Source organism: Pholcus phalangioides, unplaced genomic scaffold (genome assembly GCF_987345545.1).
Source record: "Pholcus phalangioides strain wild (caught in Gottingen) unplaced genomic scaffold, Ppha-v1.0 ptg000015l_1, whole genome shotgun sequence".
In the NCBI taxonomy this organism is placed as follows: Eukaryota; Metazoa; Arthropoda; class Arachnida; order Araneae; family Pholcidae; genus Pholcus; species Pholcus phalangioides.
Window position 1 is genome coordinate 84,995,427 of NW_028301608.1, and position 13,305 is coordinate 85,008,731.

Below are 13,305 nucleotides of genomic sequence, written 5' to 3' on the forward strand. Positions count from 1 at the left end.
GCTTCTCTGTCCTTATTGGTTGTCCTCACTTTTAGCCTATCTACCGCCGGTGATTTTCATGCTACAGTTGCCGTTCGAACGCTATTTAGGGTTTTTCACAATGGAGATCACATTCCAATGCAAAAATCTTGGCATTGCCATTTGATATTTTTGAAATTTTCTCACTGTAACCGTAACTGTTAGAGTGACACTGTTGTTTTCCATATCATTCTTGAGCGCATACATCAAAATACCTTATGCCAAAATTTCATTCAGTTTCTGTGAATGGTATGATAGTTAGGGGCCCATATGTCGGGATAGTTTTTTTATAATCACCCTGTATATTCAAATATACACGTGACCATAGAGAGTAAACCGGATTTTTAGGCCTGGAATCTAAAAGTTGTCATTATTAAAATTCTTTTATACTTTTACATTTATACGAAAACTAGTATATTAAAAGAAAAGAGGACCTGCTTAAAGTCCCGATACAAAATACTCATTAAAATTATGATTCCTTTAGTTAGAAACCAATCTGTAATATATAGGGAGTTACCAATAAATTGTATCAAAATTTACATGTACATCTGCAACCTAGTGGTTCGCGAAATCACTCGCCATAACGCTAAGTTCCCAAATGTTGAATTTATTCAGCAACATGTATACATTTTATTAAAATGCAATGTTAGTTGTCATACCACTGTAAAAGTGTCTACAGTATTATACCAAATACGGTAAAATCTCAATTTTTTAAGGTCTGCCTTCCATCGATCACTGAACATTGTGATCTCGGCATCCCCATAAATATCTCCTTGAATTTTTCAGGACATTACGGTGAAGTCTCAGCTCGTGCCAAGAGACTATCATATTTGATTTTTCACACATATCGCAAATGCAGGAACTTGACATTTATTCAGGCATTCAACACACATTTGGAAGACCTATGCTTAAATATGCTTCACCAAGTATGGTCTCCTCACCGAGTGGGAAATATCAAAATATTTGAACAGCCACAAAAACGATTTACAACACATTTAACTCGTCTCCACGAAAAATCCTATAGAGAAGGACTGGAAAACAGGAATCAACACTCACTCGAATGGCGCAGACTCTTCCTTGGTCTAGTATTGCTCTACAAAATAACAGAGGGCAAACATCATATAGCTACTTCACCAAACATCAACTCTGGCCATATCGCTATATTGCAATTTACTGCCGTTAGTGAGATGGGTTGGAAGTGAAGGCGCTGTCTATCGGTGGTCGCCTCGAGTTCGGGAAAATATCTTATCTATATCCTCCCTTGGGTTCGAACCCGGGACCCTGACATCAACCTTCACGATGGTAGACGAGCATCTTACCACCATGCCACTCGGGAACACATCATATAGCTGTCGATCCTCTCACTCACATCAACTCAACAACAAGAGCCCACAAATTTATTATGGAAATCCCATTCTGCCGAAATAACACAAGATATCATAGCTTTTTTTCATTCGCACAGCCCGCATATGTAACTCATTACCCGGTGAGATTATAACGAAGCCCACAATCCATCAGTCCAAGGCTGCCTTAAAAACCCATGATCTGTCACCGCGTCTTCGATATGCTATGCTTTCTAATAAATTAATTAATTTTTTCTCGAAGAATTTTTTCACAGTTTTTATCATTTCTAAGCTGGTGATTGTTGTGGTTTTAGCTTATCAATTGTGTTCTTTTAAGCAATTTTATATAGGTCTACACTTCTTTCATTACAACAGATGCGGAAAACTGGCTGAATGAGGAGATATTGTTGTTTCAGGAGAGGAAAATTCATCTCTGCCCTCACGGGGACTTGACCCCCCGTTCTCTAGTTTGCGAGTGCTCTACCAGCTGAGCTATGAAGAGAGATAGAATTTCCTCTCCTTGGAGCGTATGTATATGCTAAATGGCTCCGTGCAATGGACAGAAATATCAAAAGAAAATCCTTTCAATATAGCTGTAGAACATTTTTATTTCTTTTATTTTACTTGCTTGTTTATTTTATCTTATTCGTTTGTCGGTTTGTGGTATTTGTCGGTATGTTTGTGGTATTTGTCGGTATGTTTGTGGTATGTTTGTCGGTATTTTTCATGTCTATTTATCCCCTTTGTGATGTAAGTGCCGGCCTACTATTCATAAATAATGTAAATAAATAAATATTATTGCGTAAAAAAACTCTATTCAGAGGCTTGGAAGTTCGGAATTTCACTGGACGTACGTTTCTTCATCTGTAATTTTCTAAATTTTAAAAAATATTACAGGAAAACTTAACGTACGTTAAATATAAGAAATTTAACAAGCTTCTAGAGTTTAAATTAATTTTTAATGTTCGCATTATAAACTTTCTCACTAATATTTGTGAAAACAGCAAAAGATTGCATCTGCTATTTTCAAAATAAAGTGTCCCAGAGTAAAAAAGAATTTTAATACATCATAAATATGCACACGAAGTTATCGCTAAAATAAGATATTCCATCCCTTTAAAAAATGTTCGAAGATTTATCAAATTTTGAAGATTTGAGTAACTATATAAGCAGTGAAATTTCCTCACGGATTTAGCAGCTGACTGAGAAAAGACAAGAGGGGGAAAAAAGAGGATTTATATTTCTTATTCTTATTTTCCTCGTCTCATATATATATATATATATATATATTTTCTTCCAGGAGTTCCAGAATCCCGTTTGAAGAATTTCCCTTGAGGGAAATCCTGGAGCTTAAGAATTCCCTCATTTGCATGATCTTAGGAAGCGAAGAGAAGCTTTACAAGGGCATTACATATAAATCGCTCTCGTCCCATTAATCATTGGGACTTTATCCTTAAACTGACATTCTTATTGAGCCCTTGATCCCATAGTGTTTAGGAGCGGACCCTCCCTCCCATCCTTACACCTGAAGAGAACCTGTATAAATGCCGTCATTTGAGGAAAATAACGTTGAACTAAACCAAACACATACATATATGTCTAAGATGATAACTACATTTTAGAAAGTTAGAAAAGTGAACGTATTTTTATGGAAATTGCATTCGCCCTCAATTTTTCTTGATTTCCGTGTTTTTCTACCTTTTTCTTTTCCTCCGCAAGTTGAGCTTCAAAGTCGTCAATTAAGGAGAAGCAATTTCTTATCTGCTCGTATCGGAGTTGTTTCATGAACCAAAGGAATAAAAATTCTACGCTTGCTTGTCTGGAATTAAAGTAAAACATAAGAAATGGTCGAAAAAAATAAAAAAAATTTAGTCATGATAGTTTTATACTCATGAAATGAGTTCACACATATGTCAGGAATACCCGAATTTTCCAATAATGAAACTACATCATTGATATTGAACACGTTTTTGGTAAATAAAAATCAAATCTTGATCAAAACCATGCTTTTCGAAAATTTTTAACAAAATCATGTTCTTTTTTTAATTTTTCTACTAAATTATGGTTTTTTTTTATAAATTTTTCAACAAAAGAAATTTAAAAATTTTCAAAAAAGTCATGTTTTTTGAAATTTTCAGCAAAACTATGCATTTCCAAATTTCTCAGAATATCACCTTTTCAAAATTATCAATAACATCATGTTTTCTCGCAAACGAATGTATTCAAAAAACTCATAAACATCATATTAAAATAAAGAAAGGTGCCAATGTTAGTAATTGCAAAATCTTTTTCTATTATGAAGATACTATAGATTCCTACATTTATTTCGGTATTTGTATATATATATACAAAAATAAATATTTTAAGGAAAGGGAAAACAAAATTGAATTTTATGAGAGTGAAATAAAACCTATGCAGTGGGTCGTCATCAGGGGGAACCCCAAGCATGATTCGAAAAGCTTTTTTGAAGTGCGCAAGCATGTGAGTGACCAAAATAATGACTGAGCTAGGGAAGGAAACAGTGTCCTAGGGGGTGTGTGAAAACATGTGGAGGGCCGGAAGAGTGACTAAGGTCCTTCTCAACCGGGTATACTCAAATCGTAGCTTCAACTTGAGAGCTGAATTGACGTGAACGAGAGAGTCGAGTTGCCCTTTTTCTCTCACATGGGCACTAACGAAAAACCTCACAGCCCGGGAAAAAATAAAAACGACGCAGTGTTTAGTTCACCTAGTTATCGCCCTGTACATTTTGAACCGGGATAGGAAAAAAATCGTAGTTTTAGTGATTCTTGCAGCGATGAAGTTGATGATATTTTATTATAATAATAAATAATATTATCAACCTACTCTATTATTTCTTCAAAAAAAATGATAAATAAAAGAAAATTATGGGTACATCCATTACATTGAAAATAACATTCATCGTACACTATTCGTTACGGCCAACGGGAATCTGATTCCTTGCATTATACGGAATTAGAAAAGAGACTTATACCCGGAATTAATAAATCAGCTGATTACCTGCCAACACTGATGAGTGACTACTAATAATCCTTAATTAGTTTCTGAATTAAGAAAAAAAGATTTTAGCTGAAAAAAATATCCTGTATAATAGAAAGAAAACGGCACGACAGATTTTTTTTTTTCCACATCTTGAAACCACTTTTGGGGAAAAGGAAAACTGAGTGTTATCCTCTTTACATACATCCCGTTCTACCAAACGAGACGAATGGTTACAGTATATTAATTACAACCGGTGTTTTGGATAAAATTATCAGTCGTTTACTGTTATCAGAATCCGATATCGAGTCCCGATGCGGTCAAATTGAATGGCGTACACTATATATCCATTAGACAAAATAACCGCACGTTCAGTGTGTGCCTCCCAGAAATTCGGAACTTCCTGGACCTCGAAAATACAGCTTTTTCGCACTATTAATATCATAACAGTGTAAACACTTTTACAGACATATCGGAATATTATGCAGCATACGTAGATGTCAAGGTAAGAGTCCGAAGACGTAAATCCTAGGTTTTTCGGGAAAATCTGGGATTTATCGAAGAATTTACTTAACTGGAAAAACCAGAAGCAGAAATATTTATACAAGTAACCGCAAACCATAATTGGAGTGAAAACCGATGTATGGCGCCTTCATTTGCCACCAAAGTCCACTGGTAGGTAATTGCCGTATGGCGATATATGACAGGAGTTGGTGTGCGGGGAAGGAGCGGACCAAGTTTGGGTCGCGACCCATAGGTTAAGAACCGCTGGTATACAGTGTGCATAGGAAAGTCCCCATAATAACTCGAGAACCATTAATCATATTGGCATACTTCCAATTGGAAAAAAAAATATCCAAATAAACGCAGATCACTCATATTGCAAGGGTTTTAGAGTAATTAAAAAAAATAACTTTTTATTTCATCAGCTCTTGTCCTAAAAACCCAATTAGAAAGTTCTTGCCCTGTCTCTCCTGTTCCCAACAAAAAAAAATCCATGTTTTTAATTGATATATTCACTGAAATATTTGATTTAGAAAATCGCTGAAAATAAGGTAAAAAGAATAGCATATGAAGCGTAGAATGATCTTGTCCTTCAGTTTATGCGGTTCTCTCCCTCATTTCCGATAATTTCCGAATTCCAGTATCTCAGCGAATATTGCACTTAAATGCACGGATTCATTTGATCTCATCATTTTTTTTTTATTCTCATGAGACGGCAAAACAACTTTTTATTCAGGTTTTTTAGGACGGGTGAACTAAAAAAAAAGTAATAATAACACAACTTCTTGCAATATTCATCAAGTATCTGAAATTTAAACGTTATATGCGGAATTGTTTTTTCTTCAATTTGAGATATGCTTCCAGGATAAACGGTTCACGAGTTATTCCACGATTAAGGGATATTCCAGTACACCCTGCAGTTACAATTAATGTTAATTGATAATAAATATTTAGCATTAAATAGTGATAACTAGGGCTAGGATTTTTATGCTCTAAAAAATTCTAAAATATGTTCTTAAAAAACTAAATATGCCCTATAAAACGAAAAATATGTTCTAAAAATTTGTTCATTCCTATCTCAAATAACATTAGTTTTACCCCAAAATAATATGATAATTAGAAGTTGATGCAGTCTAAATTATTTTGAACCATTACTTATTATATGAACAAAAATTCTTCATTTTAACCAACTAATCCCATCCAGCCAAAATTTCCCTTTTGAGTTTTTCTCTACAAGTTTGGCATTAATGTGCTGCCATCTATTGATGAAAATACCTAGCGAAGTCCGGTGTTTGCCTTTAGAAAAGCACGTGCATCTAATTAAAATAAATTTATAATTCTTTTTATATTTGGTAAAAACTCTCAAAATTTCCCACAAACGCTAAAAAATTCTACTTCCACCATTTACCAATTTTTACCACGAATTTTTGGAATCATCAACACCGATTCAAATGATTAATGTATACATTAATCACACACCAGTGTCATTGAAGGGCTAGTACTTTTATGCTCCAAAAATTCAATGTCACCGCTGATGGGTTGAAAAACCTGAATTTCAGGGTTTACTACCAATCAGCAACGACGTTCCATTTTTTGTGCATAAAAATCCTAGCCCTAGGAGCTCTCGTCAGAGGCGGAATTGGAATATTGGGGGGGGGGGGGGGGGGAGGAACTTACCTTTTATCGAAAATTAAAAAACATGCAAAATATGCCTTAAAGTTTTGAAAATATACATTATCACGTAAAAATAGCGAAACATGCAAAGTCATAGAAATCCGAGCGCTAGTGATAACATAACTTGGTGATGAGAGACTAATAACAGATTTGTAAAAATGCTATGCCGCAGCACATTGTTCTCGATATCTCTAATACTTTTTCTTTGAGAATTTTCAAACATTATAAATATAATGCATCACTTCCACCTTGCGCGCATGATAAAATAGCATGACATCAATGTAATTGAACGAAATCGATTCAAAATGAAGGAAACTGTTCAGTCTAACAAATGAGATAAAATATTTGAGATCTATTCAACACAAAAAATATTCGCTTTATAAGACATCTGTTACTTCTTTTTTCTTTTTTTTTGATTTAAAAAATTTTAAGTTTCTAATTTTAAATCGGATTCTGTCAATGCTTCCATTCTTTACCTTATTTCATGAATTGAACGGTTTTCTTCACTTTGAATCCACTCTTATTCTATCCACTCTAATACGTATTAGAGACATGAAGAACATCGTACTGACATGTAGTATAGCAAGCATATAAAATCGAAAATATATGTACTAAATTTGAAATAAATCCATGGCTGAATAATAATTTTAATGATAATTCTTTAGAGTTTTTCAGGCTTTTTGACAGTGCTAAAAGGTATGAGATTCCTCAAAAACATGCTTTTGTATAAGGGAACCTTCTCAATGTTCTTGAAGGATCTCAATCCATCCAAATACTCTCCTCACAACTATAGAAAAGATTAGAGAATGTAAGAAAAAAAAAACAAATTCAAATATTTTTTTTCCATGTCCATGATGTGCAATATCCAAATCTGTCTTCGAAAGTAAAAGAGGAAACGGAACAGCAAAAAGAGAGAAAGAAAGATCACAATCCTTATACAAACCGTTTCTGGTGCCCGAGACAGAAATCACAAAGCATTTGTTCTCAAAATGGCAACGGCGATGAAAGACGAACAAGTACAAGAAAAGAAACAAAACGGGAAATATACATAAGACAGAAATTCCCGGTGAGAAAATGGACAGGTAGAAGAAAAGAATGGAATAAGAAAAAGGAAAAACGCTTTGGCGGAGTGATACAAGGGCTTCGCACCGCTGTCACAAAATGACAGATAAATTGCGAAAGGATAGCGCCAAGAAAACACGGTTACAAAAATTGGAACTTTCTTCTTATTCCGTCTGCGGGAATTGGCGAAATAATAAAAAAAATAAATAAATATAATAAAATAATAAGACAGAGAAATCACTAGGAATACGGGGGAAAAAAAATGACACGACAGAAAAAAAAAGGGAACCAAATCGATTTTGGTACCAGAACTTTCCCGTATTATAGCCAAGATATCGGACATTGAAAGCACCAAGATTTTCCTCTTCTTCCTATTCTAACACTTCCGCTTTTTTTTTGAAGGTTATAAGGAGAAATCTTTGGCATTTTCCTACGGGGTCCTTACCTTTTTCCAATGGTTTTTTTTTTTTCATTCCTTGCTCCAATCCCTTTAGGTGTTTCTTTTCTGGCGTCTTCCCTTGACAAGACGTCAGTAACAGCCGTTTGCGGACGTCAGGCGATGTCCGATGCACGTCGTCCAGAGGAGAGCTTCGTTTCTGCTCTTGGAACCATCTTTATGCCGTCCCCGACCTCCTACAGCTACTATTGCTTTTTGCTGCTTTTCCTATACCAATATCTAAGCCAGGTGTTGCCACTAACGCCTTCCGGTTAAGGTCTTGGTTGGACGTTGGACAGCGGAGAGAGCAAACTTATATAATAACCTATAAGATACAACAAGAAAAAAATTGTCTTGACCGATATTGTTTCACTTAACGCTTCCGGTCAATTTTTACTGTCCCGCGGTGGGAAAATTCTTTCTTGCAAGAAACTATACTCACTATGGTCAATTTTTTTCTTCTTCCGTAAGATTCACATTGGACTTCGTCAAGAAAGAACGGTGATATTAAATTATTCTGAAAATTATTTCCGAATTTATTTTATGCAAAATTTGACAAAAATGTAGCCTTATATGAAATTGTTTTACTTTGATTGAAAAAAAATGCTCTTGTTTAAAAAATTGATGAATATCTATGATATTGACCCTTTACGGCACGAATGGTTTTGTGGACATTGAAATTTTTTCGACAAATTTATATCGCCTTTTTAGATCCAGTAAAACCCCGAATTCAAACATCTTTTTTTTCAACAAAAACATTTCAGTGCTGAAATTCTGAAACAAATCCATTGGAAATTTCCGAGAAAAAAAAATATAGTGATACCTGGGCTTACGAATTTTTTGGCTAACGAAGATTTTTTTCGTGATTTTTCTGTCTCGGCTAATAAAAATTTTCGTTGATAGGTGTCCACGTGCCATCTAGTGAGATGAATTTTGGAACCAATCTATACAACAGAATAACTGTCACTAGAGCCCGATTAACTCTTGCCGACCTCGGAATCTTTCTCCAGACGTACCTACGTTTCTCTTTCTGAAACACTGAGCTATTTCATGTAAAATGGAAGATTCAGCTAATAAAAAATTCATTGAAAAACAAAGTAGGCCTATGTTTTCAGAGCACGCGTTCTTTCATTGCAAGGTTCTTAGCATCAAGCTGAAGAGTCTGTACATTCTGGGACAATGTTTCTCAACAGCCGGTCCGCGGTCTAGTACTGTACCTTGACATCAGTCAAACCGGGTCATGAGTCATTCGCCATTTCATTTTAACCCATATATTTCCCAATTACTATTGGGTATGACGGGGCCTTCCACCCACAGAAAATAAATCAATTGGGCCTCGGGCTTCCGGCGGTTGAGAAATATCTTTGTAGGAGATTATCTCTTCCATCCGCATGTATCAGACACGGAAGTGAGGTGGCCGAATGCGGTGCATGTGTGTTATAGCATTTCATTTCATTTCATTCCGTGCACCGCCCAGGCTCTATCGACCATTGTCAATTTTAGCCATTGCCCGGATGAGGGGCTGGGCGATGTCGGGTGCTTTATTATGCATATAAAATATAAAATACATGAACATTGAATATAAAAACACATTATTAAAAAAAAAAAAAAAAAAATGTATATACAGATTTAAATATTTCTATTATACAATTTATTCCGATGAGCTGTTCTGATGTCCTTTCCAGCTTTATTGAGCCCGAGCCCCCTGTTCCTCTCTGTGGCCAAGCGCCAGGTCCTGGACCCATGTCTTCCCTCGTTGGCTTGTTGGCTAGTGTGAGCCCTTCGTGTCACATTGGTCCAACCAGGTGCCAGGTCCTTCAGCATGAGGGGAGGGGGTTGTTCGATTATTCAAAAGCTCCTCAGCTTTTGGTTGGGTGCTTCACAGTTTAAACACTGATCATTGGGACTTTGTTTCTTGATTACTCTTTCACTGGATCATCCTATTTGAAGTCAGAGTCAGAGTCTTCCCATATTTCGACCGCTTCTTCTCTCTCCGATTGCTCTCCCTCTGTGTCGTATTCTTCGTCTTCTAATTCTTCTATATCCTGGGAGAGTACCCTATCGACGCTGTCTTCGGCTTCTGCCCTTGCTCTCAGTCTTTCGCTCCTCCTCAGTTGTTGCGTTTCATGTGGGGTCTGGATGGTCTCATCCCTCTTGGTGTGGAGATGTTCCTGGTTGGCCTCTAGGAATTTAACCAGGTCCTTGATGGTTTCCATTGCTTTTCCATCTCTCTCCATCCTTTTGAACCATTCATGCTCCAACTGAGGGAGCGGCTTAACCAGGTGGAAATCTGAGGTCTTTTCGCACTCTGTTGCGTAATGCAATGGGCTTCCGACTCCTCCACACAGGCACTTGTCATTGTTTGAGATCCCGAAGCGGAGGAAGTGGGTGGGGAACGGCCCGTGGCCCGAGAAGAATATCGTCTTCTCTCTGCTCCAAGATCTCTCTCTCCACTGTATTTTGGGCAGGACCCTATGGATTAACTTCCCATGTGTGGCGGGGTGGTCCCAGAATTTCTGCCACTCTCCAAGGATGTGAATCTTTATTATCCTTTTTGCAGTCGCTGCTGGAATCTTCTTTTCCAGGAGGATCGTACGGCTCAAGGTTGCTGCCTTGGCCAATCGGTCCGCCTCCTCGTTCCCTTTTTCTCCGACATGGCCACGAACCCAGTTCAATTGGATGTTTGGATTTTTTAATAGAGCCCTGCGGACGGTCCTGGCGTCCTCGTGTCTCGTGAGGGGGTCTCTTATGGCTTCCAGGCTGGATCGGCTGTCTGTGTATACTTTGGACTGGGTCGTTGTGTTTTCCAAGCTGCTTACCGCTTCTCTTAGAGCGAAGAGCTCCGCCTGGAAAATCGTGCACCCTGTCAATATCCTCTGCTTCCACTTCTGGGTTACTACGTCATCCTCGTATCTCACGAAGGCAGCACCCGTTCCATCCTGGGTTTTAGAACCGTCTGTGAATATGGTGGTTCCTTCGTATGAGATAGGGCCCATTTCTTCCAGGGTGATGATCTGGCTCTCCTGGATGTCGGTGGCGGGGTGCATATCCCAGCCTATCCTTCTCTGCTCTAGCTCACTCCACTGGTATTGGGCCTCCCCCAGACTAATGTTCCTCTTGAGTCTTGTCACCATGGCTGCTTTGGCGACATACTCCGTCTGAAGACTCAGTGGGGGAACTCCTGCGATGGCCTGCATGGCTGCTTTTGACGTCTTGTGGTAGGCTCTTGTGAGAAGGTGCAGGAAACCTCCCTGCAGGCTGTCCAGCTGCCTCTTGAGCTTCTCTGATGGGTCCTGGTACCACGCAGCAGCTCCGTATGTTATTATCTTGATAGCCACCTGGTCGTACAATATCCTTCTGAGCTTCTGCGTTAGTCCCCATCTTGGGCCTGCCATGCTCGCCAATGTTTGAAGGTTAGCGCTCGCCTTGGCTCCCTGGGTTTTTACGTGTGATATCCAGTCCAGGTCTTTGTCCAGAGTGACCCCAAGATATTTCATCGTCTTCTTCCATGGGATCCTGGTTCCCTTCATCCTTATCTTGGGTCTCTTGATTCTTGAACTGTACCACAGGTAAGAACTTTTTTCGATTGCCGGCTCCAGATCGTTGTTGTGTAGCCAATTGGCCATCTGATCCAGAGTCCTGGTGGCCTTTCCTTCCATCTCTTTCCATTTCTCTGTGGCCATGACTATGAGTATGTCGTCCGCAAAGGCCTGGACTCGTACTCCCTCTTCCCAGGACTGTTTAAGTAGGCCGTCCACCGTGACGTTCCACATAAGGGGGCCCGAGCACGAGCCCTGCGGACTACCTCTCGTTTGGTCATGTTCCACGAGCTCACCTCCCAGCTCCATGCCCACTTTCCTGTCTTTCAGGAGATGCATCAAAGTCTGTGTTAGATCTTGTGGTGCGGGAATCTGGGCAAAGATCTTTCTCAAGTTGGTGTACCGAAGTGCATCGAATGCGCCCTTGATGTCGATGGACACCAGCGCCACGTGCTTTCCTTGTGTCCTGGCTTCCTTGATGTTGTCGACAACGTCACAGAGTGCTTCGTCCGCCGATCTTCCCATTCTAAAACCATATTGATTCTGGTGCAAGTATTGGTGTCTCTCCAAATGGTACATCACCCTCTGGACTAGGATCCTTTCCAGAATCTTTCCGGCGTGTGGGAGCAGGGTGATTGGACGATACGACTTTATGTCGTCCACTGGCTTTCCTTGCTTTAGGATCAGAATAACCTTTCCCCTCTTGAAGACCTTGGGAAATCTCCGCAGCTCCAGACACTTGTTGTAAAGAGCGGTCAGGAGCTCCGGGTGCTTGCCATTAATCGCCTTCAATATGGGCACGGTAAGCCCGTCCGGACCCGGAGCCTTCTTGTTACCTGTACTGCTCAGCGACCGCTGTACTTCCTTCTGGGTGATGTTCGGTTCCATCGGGCCAATGGGGGGCTTTTGGTGGTTCTGGCCCCTTTCTTCCTCCTCGTCTGCTTCTCTTCCCAGCTCCGCCTCGTCAGTCGGGTACAGGGTTCTGAGTTGCCTGGCTATGGCCTCTTCCATCGTCTGGTCTTCTTCTCTCATGATGATCTGGGCCGTGTTTTCTCTTCTCTTGGCCGTCACTCTGTAGACGTTGCCGAAAGCATCCGTGGCCTTGTGTGTTATAGCAGTAGTAGGTAGGACCACCAAAAAATGGCTCTTGGATCCATGATGCTCTTAAGTCAGCCACCTCGTTGGGCAATTTGCCTGTTGTGGCGTTGTATTTGTATTTGTATATTATGCAAGACTTAGATATTTTGAGCATCGAAAACAAAATAGTTGTTCTTTTTAAAATTTCTCAGTTTGGATTATCATGCGAAAGCAACCCCTTCCCCTTTCAGGACCATTTAAACGCGAATAAGTGATCTGAGAGATAGGGAACTTGGTGTTCCTAACTTTGCTTTGACCGGATGGTGTTAGACGTTCAGATGAACGTAGCCCATATTAGAAAAGCAGAGAAAAATTACAAATTTGCTTCTCCACATGCTTCACATAACATGTCTCACTCAGGCATTGGACTAATTGGCACCTCGTCCATGATCCTCTGCGGAACTTCTAACGAATTGGTACATGTTGGAATGTGCGCGTACGTGCAGCTAACCTGAAGTTTGTTTCTGTGTAATGCTTGTTAAATGTAGTCCTGCCATCTGCCATCAATTTTTTTTAACTGTGATTGAAGTGTAATGATTGAATAATTGTACCGTTGTAGGCCTGTTGCTTTCTGTAGTGAGACTTTTTAACG

The 13,305-nt window shown here is 39.1% G+C and overlaps 1 protein-coding gene across 1 annotated transcript; it reads right to left on the reverse strand.

Moving 5' to 3' along the window:
• Positions 1-3,096: 3,096 nt before the first annotated feature.
• On the reverse strand, positions 3,097-12,608 carry LOC149076902 (uncharacterized). The gene is made up of 2 exons (XM_089242302.1): positions 10,095-12,608; positions 3,097-3,180 (listed from the first exon to the last, which is right to left on the reverse strand). The coding sequence occupies exons 1-2, from the start codon at positions 12,606-12,608 to the stop codon at positions 3,097-3,099; spliced, it is 2,598 nt and encodes an 865-aa protein (XP_089098428.1).
• Between the last annotated feature and the right edge of the window lie 697 nt (positions 12,609-13,305).